Here is a 16,334-nt window from a genome sequence, read left to right on the forward strand (position 1 = left end):
TATGGTAACAATTATCCATTGTGGTCCTATGTAGGTTTTATATAGTGCTGGTGGGTTTGGAAAATTTGTACAAAAAGTTTAAACCTTATTCATGTAAGTACACTAAAAAAACCAATTTTGTCTTTATCAAAAAATATTTTATTCTATAATCACATTAAATTTAAAAAAATTATGATATAAATTTGATTTAGAACTCATTATTAAGAAGTAAATTATGTAATTTATTATAATTTGATATTATATTTTATTAATATAGAATATAGAATCTTTAACATTTATTAATGAGAATCTTGTTATAGTTGACATAAGGTTTATAATTTTTTACCACCAAAATGTGGTTGGAATTTGTTTTAAATTAATGAAAACACATAATTATCTTAGTTTGGGTGATTTATATAGTTTGATTAAACTATTCATTAAGATTTCCATGATAGGATAATAATTTGATTAAACTTTATGGAATAGAACTTAAAATGCTTAAGCAGAGAAAGAAAAGGGGTTGGTGGGGTGTCTTTACAAGGGGATTCAGATACTTAATCCAAACAAGTCCCTTAAATTATGAAACTTGTGGACAAAAGGGAGGTTAGAGAACTCAAAACATAGATAACATGCACTTAAGAGGTTGATTTACACATAGCATATATATAACCTGCTATTGAAGTTTTTAAGCAACACTGAAAGAACTTGTTGTGCTCTCCACAAATTTTCTTGCTCCCTTAAACCACCTCTTGTCTCCAGCTTGAGCCTTGCAAATGTACAGTTTTCCATCTTTTACAGTTGCTCTAATGAGTTGGTGCTTCCCACCTTCATCTCCATCAGCTGTTCTTGTCAACACAGTCAAAGAATAGTACGGCTTCCCATCAACCACAGTTGTTGAACTCTCTAAGATGTTAGCCGTGGCAACAGCATTTGGATCAAAACCACCCTGGCCAATTCATGTTCAAAACTCAGTTAGGACATGCAATGCTGGTATTCAGTGATGTTCTTTTTCATCATCAATCACTTACCTCAGCTTGAGTTTCGCCAAAGAAGGCCTGTTTTCCTAGTAAATAATCCACCTGCAATGAGGAAAAACAGACTTTGAATGTCAGCCAGCTAGTAGAAACTGGTGTCACTGCCTTCAAAAGTTCATAGACTATACCATTTTTATTTTTGGATATATACTACAAAAGTTCATCAAACTGATCATAGACTGCCATTTTATTTTATTGAAAAAACTAGGAAAGTTAGAATTAGCAAGGGAGAAACAACTTTTTATCACTAAGTTTGGTCACTGATTCATTGATTTTGTTGGAACATGAAACATGAAAGTGCATTAATGGGGCTATAAGTGTTACTCATAGTGAGAAAATAGAAAGAGGTAGCACTAGTTTACAGAACAGATTTACCTTAGAGAGAAATTCTTCGGGTGAACCATAGTCAGTGATGGACTTCTTATCAGTTGGAGTCACTGTGACAACGACATTGCTGGTTGTATCGAAATTATCCTCATATCTAAGAACCTGGCCTCTGTACTCAACCTCTTTGCTTGGGTTCCACTTTGAGGGAATAGATAATTTGAATCCATCTCCATTGTATGGCTGGAAATCTGTGTTTGTCTTTGGTTTTCCAAACACATTGGCTGCAAGCAAAACAATCAAGTTGCTCAAATCAATTATGTCCCTCATTATTAAAGTGATCAAATCCATTTATGTTCCCCACCCAACCACTTCAACTCATGAGACAAACTTCATGGCCAAATGGATAATTCACTGAAGAGTCTATAATCTTAGCCAACTCCATTCTTTCAACTACAATTTCTACACAAGGTTTGAGCAAGCTTTATTCATCACTAGCCTAACCATCTTAGTTGATTTGGTCATCAACATCCACCATCCAAGCCTACCCTTGGATTGTATCCTATATGATGATCACTAAACTTATTTCATCTTAAACTCCACCAAGTACAAAAAAGTGGACAATTGACAAAATATCACTAAATCAAAAGAAGATTATAGTAACACTAGTCTAGTCACTAAGCAAGCAATTGCAAGTATTCATTTGGGTGGTCCATAAGTTGAAATGGCACCAAATATAGCATGTTTTCCTAAAACATGACATGATTTTTTCTACGAGTGGACACTATGAAGGATCATGATCATGCAAATGAATTTCATATAAATTTCGGTAGACATACACCTTACATACAAGTTACAGCTTAACATTTTTGGTCTTATTCTCCAATCAACTTCAATTCTAGTAGAAACTAGCATAAAAAACACTTAAACAACTCTATCCAAGTGTTGTCCATTTTAGTGGCATCATGGATATTGTTGCATGATGAAAAAAAAGAGAAAGTGATATACCAGCTTCACCATAGGCTGCATCTGCAGGTTGTACTTTGGAGCCAACAGCAGCAGCACCAATGAGCACAGTTAGAGCTAACCGGCGAGAGATAGGAGTGACATCATCCTCTTGGGGTGTTGTCTGTTTCTGTGCCTTGCACACAAGCTGGTTGGGCTTGGTGCTAACCATGATGCGTTGTGATGGAGATCTAGCTGGGGTGGTAAGGGCATGGTGGTGCAAGAAACATTGGGTAGAAGCCATTGAATTGAACTCTGATCTTTCTCTCACTCTTCTTCTGCTCTGTGATGAGACAAACTATGGTAGTAGGAACTTGGAGTGGATTGAGTTTGAAATTTGGAGTGTGTTATTTGGTTTTGGATATTGGATATTGGATTTTGGAATATTGGATTAGATTCTCGATGTGGGATAAGGTAATAGAGGCTCTCATTGGTGCCACGTCATTCTCATTTATGCCTCGCGATATACTCATCACTATTTCATCTACTACTTTAATGTTTTTGATTAAAAACTAACATCCAAATGCTTCTTTGTTTTAGATTTTTTTTTCTCAAATACTATTATTTAAATTTAACTCATCTTCTTGATTTAATTAAAAGTTTGATTATCGATATCCTTGAATATCTGGATGAGATTCATTAGTAACATTGAGAAGACTTTTAATACAATGAATGAAATTTTTATACCTATAATTTTTTATTCCATTAATGGTATACAATTATTGATTGATGAGATCAAACAAGTTATTTTTCTCATTTCATATAAAAATTAAAAATTAAAATTTTAAATTAAAAAATAGGATTATAAATTAATATAAGTTGTCAATATATTTTTTTATTCATATTTTTTATCGAGTTGGTCACTATCGATTCTAATATTATCTATCGATAATAATTTATTAGAAAAATTTAACAACATATATAATTTTCAATTTACAATCTCACTTTATCATTTTAGTTAAAATAAAATATAAATTTATAGTTGAATTCCTAATATCGTCAAATCAAATTAAAAATTTGTTTAAATAAAATAAATTTTAAAAATTGTAATATTAGTAAATATCAATATGAATTCAATTTTTAAGGTTTAGTATTGATTTTTTATCCGAACAAGTTATTTTCATGATTCCTTCCTATTGTTTAAATGACTTGTCTTTGTAATTATTTCTATCATAATAACATAAAATATTGATTCTAAACCATTTTTTCTATCTTGTATGGAATGGTAAAAGAAATTAAAACCTTTTCTATAAAAAAAACTATTTTGGTCCATCATTAACTTAATCATTTGTTTCTTTTCTAAATGTTAGAATACCTAAATATTTAGGGTTAGTAGGAAAATATTTTCATATTTTAAACTAATGATGCATTTTATATTTTAAATTAGCAAACCAAACACCTTTGAACAAATATACATTCATGCGTGAGAAAGTTGTTTGTAAACAAATTTGTATTCTTTGTGTTTTCTCTTGTTATTAAATTACCAATATATGAATGACTTCTAAACATATTTTTTTATTATTTTTTAGTCAATTTCAACTTACCAAAACATTTTTTTTTCTTTTTTTTTAATTTTTTTTAATCTTTTATAATTTTTGTAATCTTTATTAGACTAAATAATATTCTTATAATTAAGTAATTTGATTATATTATATATTTTATAGTGTTAGATACTTTTAAATATGTTTTACATTCGGAATGAAATATAATCACGAAAAAAAAAATCACGAATAAAAAATTTTGTGCACATAACTTAACTTATGCACTTAAGCTATAAGATTAAAAAAAAAGTCTAAATCCTAATATTACGTTTTAAAACCATAAACCACTGTGTTTGCTTTGTTATTGAGTGGGTTAAAGTGTCATGGATTGATTAAAAATCATAAGAAACCATTTATATTTTCATAATAGAAAATAATGCTATTATAATTAAAATTAATAATTAATATAAATGACAGCACTAATTAATTCATAGTAAATGTCACAACAAAGGAAGTTAATTGCTAGTGCACATTGACACTACAAGAAAAATTGAAATTACATACAGCCAAAATCCGTATGTAAGGTCCAAAATCCGTATGTAAAACAGGTTTATATACGAATTATATACGGGCAAAAATCCGTATGTAAAACTGTGTAGGTAAGCGTTACATACGGATTTATCCGTATATAATGCAAAAAAAAAAAAAATCTTTTTTATTATTTCCGATTATTATTATTAGAAACCTATTGAAAGCCATCTGCAGAGACCAAGAAAAACATCAACCACTAGACCAGACAAGTTTTTTGATCATATTACCATTTTTATTATACATATTATTATTAATATAATTTATACATATTATTATTAATATAATTTATACTTATTCTTATTAATATAACTTATACACATTATTATTATTAATATAATTTATACTTATTATATTAATATAATTTATACATATTATTAATATAATTTATATATATTATTATTAATATAATTTATACATATTATTATTAATATAATTTAAACTTATTATTACTAATATAATTTATACATATTATTATTAATATAATTTAAACTTATTATTATTAATTTAATTTATACATATTATTAATATAATTTATACAATTTATAATAATAATAATAATATAAATTATATTCATATTATTAATATTATATTCAATATTCATATTCTTCATATTATATTCATATTATTGACATTATTCATATTATTAATAATATTAATAATATTAATAATATTTTTAATGTTATTAATAATATTTTTAATGTTATTAATAATATTTTTAATGTTATTAATAATATTTTTAATGTTATTAATAATATTTTTAATGTTATTAATAATATTTTTAATGTTATTAATAATATTGTTAATATTATATTCATATTATTAATATTATTAATATTATATTCATTTTATTGATATTATTAATATTATATTCATATTATTAGTATTATTAATATTATTAGTATTATTAGTATTATTAATATTATTAGTATTATAAAATATTATTAATATTATAAAATATTATTAGTATTATTAATATTATTTTTATTATTAATATTATTTTTATTATTAATATTATTTTTATTATTAATATTATTTTTATTATAAAATATTTTTAGTATTATTAATCATAATAATATACTAGAAGTTGACTGTTGTAGTGGTTAAGTTTTCCTTATTTGTATGTAATGTTGATTTTAATCCGTATATAATTCGCGTTTTTCTTGTAGTGTGAGGACTGTTTATTGAGAATTAATTGGAAATTTTTTCAAGATTATGATGTAAATTTAGCTTATAAAAATGTGTACTTGTAATTTAAGAAGGAAGATATATAAATTTTGAAATAAAAGTAAGTTTTATATTTTTAAATACTTTACAATTTTTTGAGTAATAAAAACTATAATTTTGATTTTCTCATGTGAGGATAAATCTCATAATTTATTATTTACTTTTTCAACTTTATTAAGTGTGAGTGTGACATACAATGATCATGTTTCTTAGGAGTGACTTTTGATTTCTTTTCCTTTTCTATTTTCTTTTTAAAACTAGTTGTATTATTTATGGTGTTATTTAGGGAACTTTTATCCTTTTTTTCTCTCTTTCTTTTTCATCATTTATTGTTGAATTAAATATTATTCTTCTTTAAAAGTATTTTTTTCATCCAAGAAATCTCATATCTACTAAAAATAAGGACATTTAGTATATAAAATGAATGTAAACCTTATCTTAAGACTGAACTTATAAGGTTGAATTAGATTTAAAGTTCACTTTTTAACAAGTGTCTATTGTAGCAAGAGTTTGTTAAATTTATTAAATCACTCAGTGTTAGACTACTCTGTGTAAATGAGTGTAAATCTCACCTAATGTATCATCATGATATCCACTATCAATATATTAAGTTATAATTTTTTTTCTTATAATTTTTCTTTATAATGATAAAATAATATTTGTTTATTGTAAGTAAATTATTCCATATGTATTCTTCCACACTTATTTTGAATTTACATTTTATTTATATTAAATGTTTTAATGTAATGTTAGTAACGGTTATTACTAAACACATTTTAGTTCTTATACTTTTACAAAATAAAATAATTGGTAAAAATGCTTATCACTTATGATGTTTTTTTAAAGTGTGGTTTGGATAAAGTTCTTTATGATTATTGTTAGAAGAAAATTATATGGAATTTGTTAAAAACTAAAAATTTAACGTGAAAAATAACTTTTTAAGGAAATTGTATGAGTTTTTTAAAAATAAATTATATATAAGTTAATTTCAACTTATAGAGAGAACTATTTTCACTTTTTCTTCTTCTTTCAAAATGTTTATAGAAGAACTTTAAAGCTTTCTTATTTCTACGTTGATACTTGGAACCGCTAGTTGTTGTTTGTCTCCACCAATAGTAGTTTTTTTTATATATACACATATTTTATAAATTAGATTAAAAAATTATATTTTTAATTAATATTAGAATTGAATTTTTTTTAAAACTTTGTTGGTTTTGACCTTCTGTTATAGTCATCAATCATCGATCTTCAGTTATTGTTCTTGATCTTGATTCAAGATGTTGGGATAATTACAGAAAACACTTGGATGTTCAAGTTAAGATCAATAATCAATGGTTGAAATATTGATTATTGTAATAAATACATACTTTATTTCATTATTGGACATGTATTTACAAATGAAAAAACATTTTCGACTCAGTGTTATTGAAAAAAGTTTCAAAAGACTAAAAAATCATTACTAGTTGTCTTTATGATTATAACTTATATGCAATAATAGATAGAATACATTTTTCAAAGTATAAAGTTTTTGTTAACTACTTTTATTTTATTTTATTTATAGTGTTATTTTAACCTACCTTAATTAATACAGTATTTTTTTTTTATAAAAAAATTGTATTTTAGAGATGAGTAGTGTAAGACATATGAATTAGTGTGATACATCATTGTTTACGCCTGGCTCGGACTCCGATAATCCAAATGGAAATGACGTGGATTTTCACGTGTTTTTCGTTTTCATTTCCACTTTACTACTTCCTTCTCAATTATCACTGCTTATTTATTACTATTAAAATATCATACCAGTACATTTTTATCTTTTTGTATAAAAATAATCATTCATTCTTCAAGAAATAAATAAAAAACATTATTTTATTAATTAACATAAACTATTTAATAAATATCTTATCTTTATTCCTACTACCTGACACTCACTGATTTATTTATTATCATCTTCACTACTATTTTCTTTATTTTTTTCTCCTAACATCTCATTATTAATTAATTAATAAACGAAATTAAACTCTTTTCAAAATTCTTTATACGTTACTAACTTTTGCATAGCTTTGTCCTTTTTCTTTCTGCAATTCATTCATTAAGCATCTCTTTCTCTCTCTCTCTCTCACACACACACTTCTCACTCAGTTCGCTACTTGGTTTCTTCTACACTACATTTCTCTCTGGTTTGTGCGCAAAACCTTTTTTTTTTTTTTCTTTCTGTTTTGGATGATGCAATTATTTAATTCATGCTTCTTGCTTGTTGCTGCTGCCTCTTTTGCTTTTCTTGTGCTTTTTTTTTCCTACTGTTTTGTTCAATTCACCCTACAATTCTGTGGTTAGGGATTTGCACGTGTGCTTAAACTTTGAATTTCTTTGGATGTTCTTGGTATGCGTTGCTGTGTGTCAAAATGTGGGTCTTTTTTATGCTTTTGAATAGTTGAAAAAACCTGCTACTTCTTTTTCTTTTCTGCTTTCCCAGTTTATATTTTTTAAAGAAAAGTTGAATTTTAGAGATTTTTTTTTTCTTTTCTCTTTAATTAAGAATTAAAATAGTTCTGTCTTAGGTAGGTTTTTTCCTCCCAACCAAACATAGCATTATAGTGAATGGAGGTGTTAGTCTACGTTTAGTGTTACAATTAGTCAGCCTTGGTAGAAGAACGCATTTAGAGTGCATTCACTCGCAGTGCTATCCATTTCACTTTTGCATTTGATCCTTTTTCATTCCAAGAAACAAATAAACCCCCTGTTCAGGCCTGGGAATGTGTGATACTAATTGAAGAGAGCATAGAAAAATAGTTAAAAGGATTGAGAAAGCTTATAGCTCGCTGAAGACAAGTTAAAGCCAAATTTGTTGCAACAATTACAACAACATACAGTTAGAAGACTTAATGCTGTTGAAGTAGTAAACTTGATGAAGCTTAATTACAGACGGGCTAAGTTAATTACTTGCTAGAGATGTTTCTTTTGTGGTCTTAGACCAATAAGACTTATTTCATTTTAGATGAGACAACATTTTTGTCTTTTTGAATATGTGACTAGGTGTCGGTAGTATGTTCTTCTCTTTTGTTCATGATTCAGGAAAAAGAAAACTGTATCTTATATTCATTTCATGTGTGTTGGTTTCTTATAAACGGTGATTGTCTGATGCTGCAGTGGTGTTAGGCATGATAGCTATTTCATACAGCATTTTGTGATGTTCTTTTTTGTCCGCATAAAAGTGCAGGAACAATGTCTGAGAAAATGACAGCTGAAAACCTTTTAAACACCCTTGTGGAAACAATTGCTGAGAAGCAAAAATCTGGATCATTTTTTGAAGACGAGAAGTCAAGCTCAGTGAGCTCCCAACTCAATAGACTGTTTGGACGCCAGAAACCTGTGCACCATATTTTAGGGGGTGGAAAATGTATGGCAGTTCTAGTTAATTTGCTGTAAAATCTATCATGGTGACTTTGACTTTTGAATTTCTTTTTGGGTTTTCCATTGAATGATGTAGCTGCCGATGTCTTGTTATGGAGGAACAAGAAGATTTCTGCTAGCGTTTTATCTGCAGCAACAGCTATATGGGTGCTTTTTGAATGGCTTAATTACAATTTCCTAACTCTTTTATTCTTTGTTCTGGCTCTCGGCATGCTTGGACAGTTTCTTTGGACAAACGCTTCTAGCTTGTTTAGCAGGTTATCCAAGCATCCTTTCTTCCCTTCTTTTGATGTCTGACTTTGTGCAAAAGATATTATGCTATTTTACATCTTAACCTTTTTTTTCTATGTCGGGTGACAGGAAGCCGTCTAAAGTTCCGCGTTTTGCCCTGCCAGATGATTTCTTCGTGAATATTGCAACTGCAGTTGGTGCGGAGGTTAACCGTGGATTGAGGTTTCTCCAAGATGTTTCATGTGGAGGAAACCTAAAAAGATTTCTCATTGTATGTATACTCTTACCTTTACTTGCTTTGTAATTGTTATTTACAGTCCAGGTTCATGATTTATGAGACATAGTTTCCTGGTTAAACCGATATTCACTTTATGACATCAGTGTTTGCTTTAACACTTGTTATTCAATCAATTGATCGATTCCATTTATTTTTGTTTGCTGCAATATCTTCTGCTTGTGACATGCTATTGATATTTGTCATCAAAATTGTCAACTGTTTCTTTTTTCCACTCAAATTTCTGCTATGGATTCTATATTAAATTGATGGATAAGTTTCCTTTCGTGGTAGTTTGTCAAATCAACTTAGCTGTATGTGACAGTATCCTCTAAAGAGTGTTCCTTTTGTGTGATTATGCTTGATTTTTATTACTTTGTTGTTACTAAAGATTTCCTCATTACTGTGCAAGAGCGTGTGGAGTTGGTATGATATAATTGAATTGGGGAAACAAGGATTTTAAATTGTAAACTTCATGGGTCAATATAGGCTGCTTTACAAGTTTTGGAATAGTATTGTATGACAAAATAATCAATATGGATGGTTGTATTAAGTATCCTTAAATGCACAACCATTATGATGCACTTTCTACTTTGCCATCCATTATTTTATAACTTGCTTTTAACTATTTATATATGATAAATTGTATTTATTTTTATATTTTGGTGCAAAGGAAACATATATGCTTTTTGTGTGGAATTTGTGATAGTGGTTATTACATCCTCAGGCTGTATTAAGCTTATGGGCTGGTGCTGTGATTGGGAGCTGGTGCAATTTTTTGACTGTCATGTATATTGGTGAGACCTGCTTTCTTTCCATCTATTGATATAGATTAGAACATGTTCACAGAGTATCATCTTGAATTTAATATTTGTACAAAGTTTGAATTTTTTTTTCAAATTTCAACTAATCCAACAAATAACTGCTCTATAAAAGGTGAATATTTGAAAGTAGGCTTAAATAAGTTTAAGTCTCCAAAATACTTTTTTAGTACCTAATAAATAATTTTTCATAATTGAGTACAAAATTATAAAATTTTGGTTGAAATTCCTGGAAAAAAAATACTTATTTATATTTTGTCCTCCATATTATATTGTTTCTTTTAAATTATTCCTAAACTATATTCAAATTTCTTTTTTTATTCCGCAATTTTTTTTTTATCATAACAATGAATATGTATGATGACGTATGTTACCCGAACAGGTAATAGAAGTAACTTAATGGATAACATTCTTCAATACTTTGTATTATGAGATACATGTTTTAATTAAACTCAGGCAGAACAGTAAAATTGACGCAGGTAACGCAAGGAATTAAAATTAAAATGTTTAATTTATTAGGTACTCAATTTTTTTAAAAAAATATTGAGTTATTATCATATATTAAGAACATGAAACTTATTTAAGCTTTCAGATTATGAAAATTATGTTATATTATGTCGGTACTGTATATTGGATTTTACAGCAGTATTTATGTTATATTCAGTTTGGTTGTTAATTGGTCTCTTTAACCTCTTATCTTCTACTTGTTTCATTTTTTTAAGGCATAGCTTTTGAAACTCTTATCCAATTTTCAGAAATAAAGTTTGATGTATTTTTCCATTTTAATTTTCCTATCTTATTGTGAAAAAATTAATATGGTATTGGAGTTTATCTTTGAGATTGGCCACCTACAAATATCTAGTACACAAAATGTTCATGTCTCGGCATAAGAGGAGTATGTTGTAAATTTGAGATCAACTATAAAGATAAAATCAATCTACAATTTGACTATACAAACTGATCTTGTGACTATGTGTTATACTTAAACTCACCTCTTAATATTAACCTCTTAATATTAACTTCTTAATATTAAGGATGGTTAAAGCAAATCATATTAACCTAAAATCTTGTAATTTTCGCTTGCCATAACTGCTGATATGCTTTCTGTTAAGTGTTTTCGGATAATATGCTGCTTCAATTACCCAATCTTATGTGGAAGCAAATGTAATGTAAGTTTTTGCTGACGGATATTGTTTTGTCGGATGCTGGATCTTTTTCTTCTGGAAGTTTAAATGCATGATATGGTACCTATTAAAAATTATATTTTTTGACAAATAACTTATATATAACTTGTTCAATTTCTAAGGTTTTGCTAAAATTTCTATTATGTTATATATAAGGTTTTGTTGCTGCACATACACTCCCAGTTCTGTATGAAAGGTATGAGGATCAAATTGATATCTTCGTGTACAAGGTGTTTGATCAGATGCAAAATCACTATCAGAAGCTGGATTCTGGGTTGCTTAGCAAGATCCCCAAGGGAAAGCTCAAAGGAAAGAAGTATGAATAGACTGTTCTTATGTAAATGGTTTGATTTTCCATATCCTTTGGCACTTGTGATGGAATTGGAAAAGATTGAATAATGTAACTAGGGAAAAATTCTACGTAGGGGTCTTTAAATTTGTTGTACTCAATATTTGACCTGGGATGAAGACTTCATTAACGACTATTGGACAAGGCACTTACAAGGGGTTTCATATTAACCCAGTTTAAAACCAAATACAAAGAAAATAAATATAAGGATGTGAGAGAGAAAGAGAAAGATATGAAAAAGAGAATTATTCAGTGTATCAACAACGGATAGAATACAGAAAAAGAAAAGAGTATTTGTAGTGCTCAAGAGTCAAGACTGTATAATTATGCAGTTATAACTGAGATGTAACATCTCCATTAAATTAATGGTGGGATTTAGTAAAAATCATTCATTTACGTGAGAAACTACTAAACGTTGCCAGTTAAGCAGCTATTTGAAGCCCAACAGGAACACGAAGGTGTAATTGTTTTTGTTGAATAACATCTTGAACAAAATACAGGTCTAACTAAAAATGCCTGGTTTTAGGCTACATGATGGGATTGGAGGCAAGTAGAACTACATCGAGATTATCAGATCGAATTGTTGGAATGGTTGAAGGAAGATTAACTTCATATACCAGATTTTGAATCCACTTGAGTTCAGTTAAAGCGGTAACAATGTTGCAATATTCAGTTTCAGTAGAGCTACGTGAGATGACTTTTGGTTTCCTTGAGAGTCATGCAATAGATTGGATCCAAGATACACAACAAGTCCTAAGGTTGATTTTCTATCATATAGGCCAGAGCTCTAGTTAGCATCAACAAATGTGTTGAGGGAGAGATGTGAGGAACGACGAAGATGAATGTGAGCTCTAGTTAGCATCAACAAATGTGTTGAGGGAGAGATGTGAGGAACGACGAAGATGAATGTCATAACTAGTAGTTCCAACTAGATAATGTTAAATTCTCTTGACAACTTTTCAGTGGTGGTGTTGAGGATTGTGCATGAATTGAAAAACTCGATTAACACTGTAGGCGAGTTCTGGTAGAGAAATGAGGATATATTGAAGAGATCCAACCACAGATCGATATAGGGATGTATCATCTATAGCATTTGTGGCATCTTTTATCAAGCGGGAGGTTGAAAACATCAATGTTGGTTAAGGCTTTGAAGAGGCCATGCTGGTTTTCTGAAGAAGATCAATAATATATTTTGTTTGGGAGAGATGTAAACCTCCACCAGTTGTCTAATGAGCTTCTACTCGCATTAAATAACGAAGACCCCGAGGTTCTTTAAGCCAAAATGTTGACTAAGAGATTGGATGAGCAGTTGGATCGCATTATTTGAGTTCCCTATGATGAGAATATCATATGCCTAAATTAAAACAAATAGTATGATATTGTTTTTATAATGAAGAAATAATGAATGATCACTTTTGGTTGAACTAAAACCAAGAGAAATTAGAGTTGCAGTTAGCTTGTGAAACCATGATCTTGGTACCTACTTTAATCCGGAGAGAGCTTTGTTGAGCTTACAAACAATGTTAGAATCACCAATTTCAAACTCGGGAGGTTGAATCATGTAAACAGATTCCTCTAGATCCCCATACAAAAAAGCATTGTTTATATCTATTTGATTTACAATCCAATTGAAGTGTAAAGCAATGGTGAGAATTATACGTATCGTTTCAAGTTTTATAACAGGGTTGAATGTTTCAAAATAGTCAAAACCTGGTTTCTAATGAAAGCCTTTGGCAACAAGACAAGCTTTGTTCCTTTGGAAAGAACCAACAACATTGTATTTGATTTTAAAAGTCCATTTGCAACTTATGGGTTGAACTACAGTAGGAAGAGAGGTTAGAACCCACGTGTTATTGGTTTGTAATGCAACAATTTCTTCTTACATGGCTGATAACCATTGAAGATGATGTAAAGCATCTTTGGTTGACTTGCGTAAGACAAAAATATTATTAGCAGTGAAAGTTCATGGTTTAAAACTCCTACTTTGGCCCGTGTTATCATATGATGAATATTTTGAGACTCATCATTGTATGAGGTGTTAACGACCAAAGTTGTGTCAGGTGAAGAGGGTATGCTAACCAATGGGGAAGACCATGAAGAGGAAAATTCCACATGGTGTTGCTGAGTGTCCAAGGAAAGAGACAAACATTCATCATTGGTGTGCTGAATATCACAAGAGGACTAATGAATTTTTACAACAAGTGCACCGTGTTGTTAGAAGTAATAATTTCTCCCTAAGGACGAATATCGAACCCACAAGAAACAGTTGAATAATCAAGTAAAAGATTCACTAAATAGAAAACAGAATAATAAAGTTTGTTGGAGTTTGTTAAGATTGCAATGATTAATAAGAAAACAAGTCAAAGAGTTTGTTGCTTCAATTGGAAAAATAAGGATTAGTGTTTCTTCTTTCTCACTAAATTATATTTCGATTAACATGACAATATTGTATCATTTGATTGATATTGATGCCCGTATAAAAATCATTTATATTGATTTCTTGCATATAAAATTATTAAGATGTCTCCTAAATATCGATTGCTCGCATATTTATAAAAACTTATCAATAAGATCTGACTGATAGCAATTAACATTTCAAATTTATTCCTAGCATTAAAATATGTTAAGAATTATCATTTGAGTTAGAAACTTAGAAGTACTTTCCAATCAAATCTAAATTTCAAGATCAAGGCGAACAAGCATTACTAACAAAATGATAATACCAATCATCAATACAAAAAATATTATGTTTAGATATCATCTCAATGCATAAGAGTTCAAACAAATTACTCTCAATCCCAAAGGATAGAATTAGCCACACATGATGGCTGTTACAAACAGGGAGAGTAAGAAAAGAAGATCTAGGATGTTTATCCTTGACGAAAATCTGTTGGTACTGCTACATATACTGATCTCACTACAAATAATATGTTTTCTTTAAAGCATTTACTTCATGTTCCCACTATCTCAAAAAGTTTGTTAAGTGTTTCTAAGTTTGCAAGTGATAATAATGTACTTTTCGAGTTCCATGCTGGTACTTGTCTTGTAAAACGTTAGGGAACAACTGAGATCCTCATACAAGGCAAGCTTAAGCATGACCTTTATATCTTTCCCAATCTTGTTCATACTATTGATTGTTCTGCTTACACCTATGATATTACACCATGCTTATCTACATATCATATTTGGCACTCACGATTTGGTCATGCACAATCTAAAGTGATTCAACAAATTATGAAATAATTTAATATACCTTACACTGCTAAGCGTGAATTTTGTGAATCTTGCGTTGTTTGGAAAATCCCATCAACAACCCTTTATTGCTTCTCAAACTTTATATCCAAAACCTTTACAAAAATTGTTTTCATAGATATTTGGGGGCTCACATCTACACTTGTTATTGCTTGTTATTACATTGCTTTTGTGGATGCTTACACTAGATATGTTTGGTTCTACTTAATACAAAGCAAAATCACAATTTCTAATTGTTTTCAAATCCTTCAAGTTATACGCGAAAAACCAAACTGGTTTTCAACTTCTAAGCATTCAAACCGATAATGTCAAAAAGTTTGTATGTTTTAAATATTTTCTTTCCTCTCATGGTATAAACCATCGTTTAACATGCTCTCACACGCATGAACAAAATGGTTCAGTTGAGCGTAAACATATGCATATAGTTGATATAGGTTTAACCTTCCTTGCATGCTCTGCTTTACCCATGCATTTTTGGGGTTATGCCTTTAATACAATTGTGTCTATTATAAATGTTTTGCCTTTAATACAATTGTGTCTATTAAAGAATCACAGTCCTTATCATTTCTACAAAATTTTTGGATTGTATGTTATCCGCTTCTTAAACCTATAATCAACATAAAATGAGTTTTCGTTCATCCTTGTGTTTTTCTTGGCTATACTTCTAATCACAAAGGTTATCTTTGCCTATCACCTACTGTTCGTATGTACATCATTCGTCATGTTATTTTTGATGAAAATGTTTATCCATATGCTCTCTCTTCTAACTTCTTTTCCTCTATTTCATCTAAAACTACTAGCTCATCCACTTCTACCCTATCTTAACCATCTTTCAGAATTCGTCATTGATAAGTGCTAGATTTCAGTAATATTTCATATTAAAATACAGGCACTTATGGATATTAATTGATAACGTAACCATAAAATAATCCTTAATTTATGAATTTATACATTTTTACATATTTTTTTATTTTAATTTGAATAAGAACGATTTATTCCTAAATTTATGTTAATTTCAGGATTCTAGGGAAGAATGGAGATGATTGGGCAAAAGGAAAATATACAAAGCTAAAAAGGAAAAGCTGAAAAGCACCAACACTCACCAAAGCTCGCCCAAACTCGCCTAAGCCAAATGCCCCCATAGGATATCGCCCAAGCGAGCTCAATCTCG

The 16,334-nt window shown here is 29.2% G+C and overlaps 2 protein-coding genes across 3 annotated transcripts; one reads left to right on the top strand and one right to left on the bottom strand.

Moving 5' to 3' along the window:
* Window positions 1-533: 533 nt before the first annotated feature.
* On the bottom strand, window positions 534-2,780 carry LOC137827178 (oxygen-evolving enhancer protein 2, chloroplastic-like). Its single transcript, XM_068633400.1, has 4 exons — window positions 2,346-2,780; window positions 1,389-1,621; window positions 1,008-1,058; window positions 534-925 (listed from the first exon to the last, which is right to left on the bottom strand). The coding sequence occupies exons 1-4, from the start codon at window positions 2,584-2,586 to the stop codon at window positions 665-667; spliced, it is 786 nt and encodes a 261-aa protein (XP_068489501.1). The 5' UTR covers window positions 2,587-2,780; the 3' UTR covers window positions 534-664.
* Window positions 2,781-7,696: 4,916 nt separating this feature from the next.
* Window positions 7,697-12,047, top strand: LOC137825962 (reticulon-like protein B8). Of its 2 annotated transcripts, none has more exons than XM_068631781.1 (6): window positions 7,697-7,818; window positions 8,859-9,038; window positions 9,129-9,309; window positions 9,413-9,554; window positions 10,285-10,354; window positions 11,719-12,047. In XM_068631781.1, exons 2-6 carry the CDS (start codon window positions 8,864-8,866, stop codon window positions 11,886-11,888), a joined length of 738 nt encoding a protein of 245 aa, XP_068487882.1. In that variant the 5' UTR covers window positions 7,697-7,818; window positions 8,859-8,863; the 3' UTR covers window positions 11,889-12,047. The 2 variants fall into 2 exon arrangements, with proteins under 2 accessions (XP_068487882.1, XP_068487883.1); XM_068631782.1 differs by having other exon boundaries at window positions 7,703-7,818; window positions 8,854-9,038.
* Window positions 12,048-16,334: the final 4,287 nt, after the last annotated feature.

This window comes from Phaseolus vulgaris, chromosome 8, assembly GCF_000499845.2.
Source record: "Phaseolus vulgaris cultivar G19833 chromosome 8, P. vulgaris v2.0, whole genome shotgun sequence".
NCBI classification, from domain to species: Eukaryota; Viridiplantae; Streptophyta; class Magnoliopsida; order Fabales; family Fabaceae; genus Phaseolus; species Phaseolus vulgaris.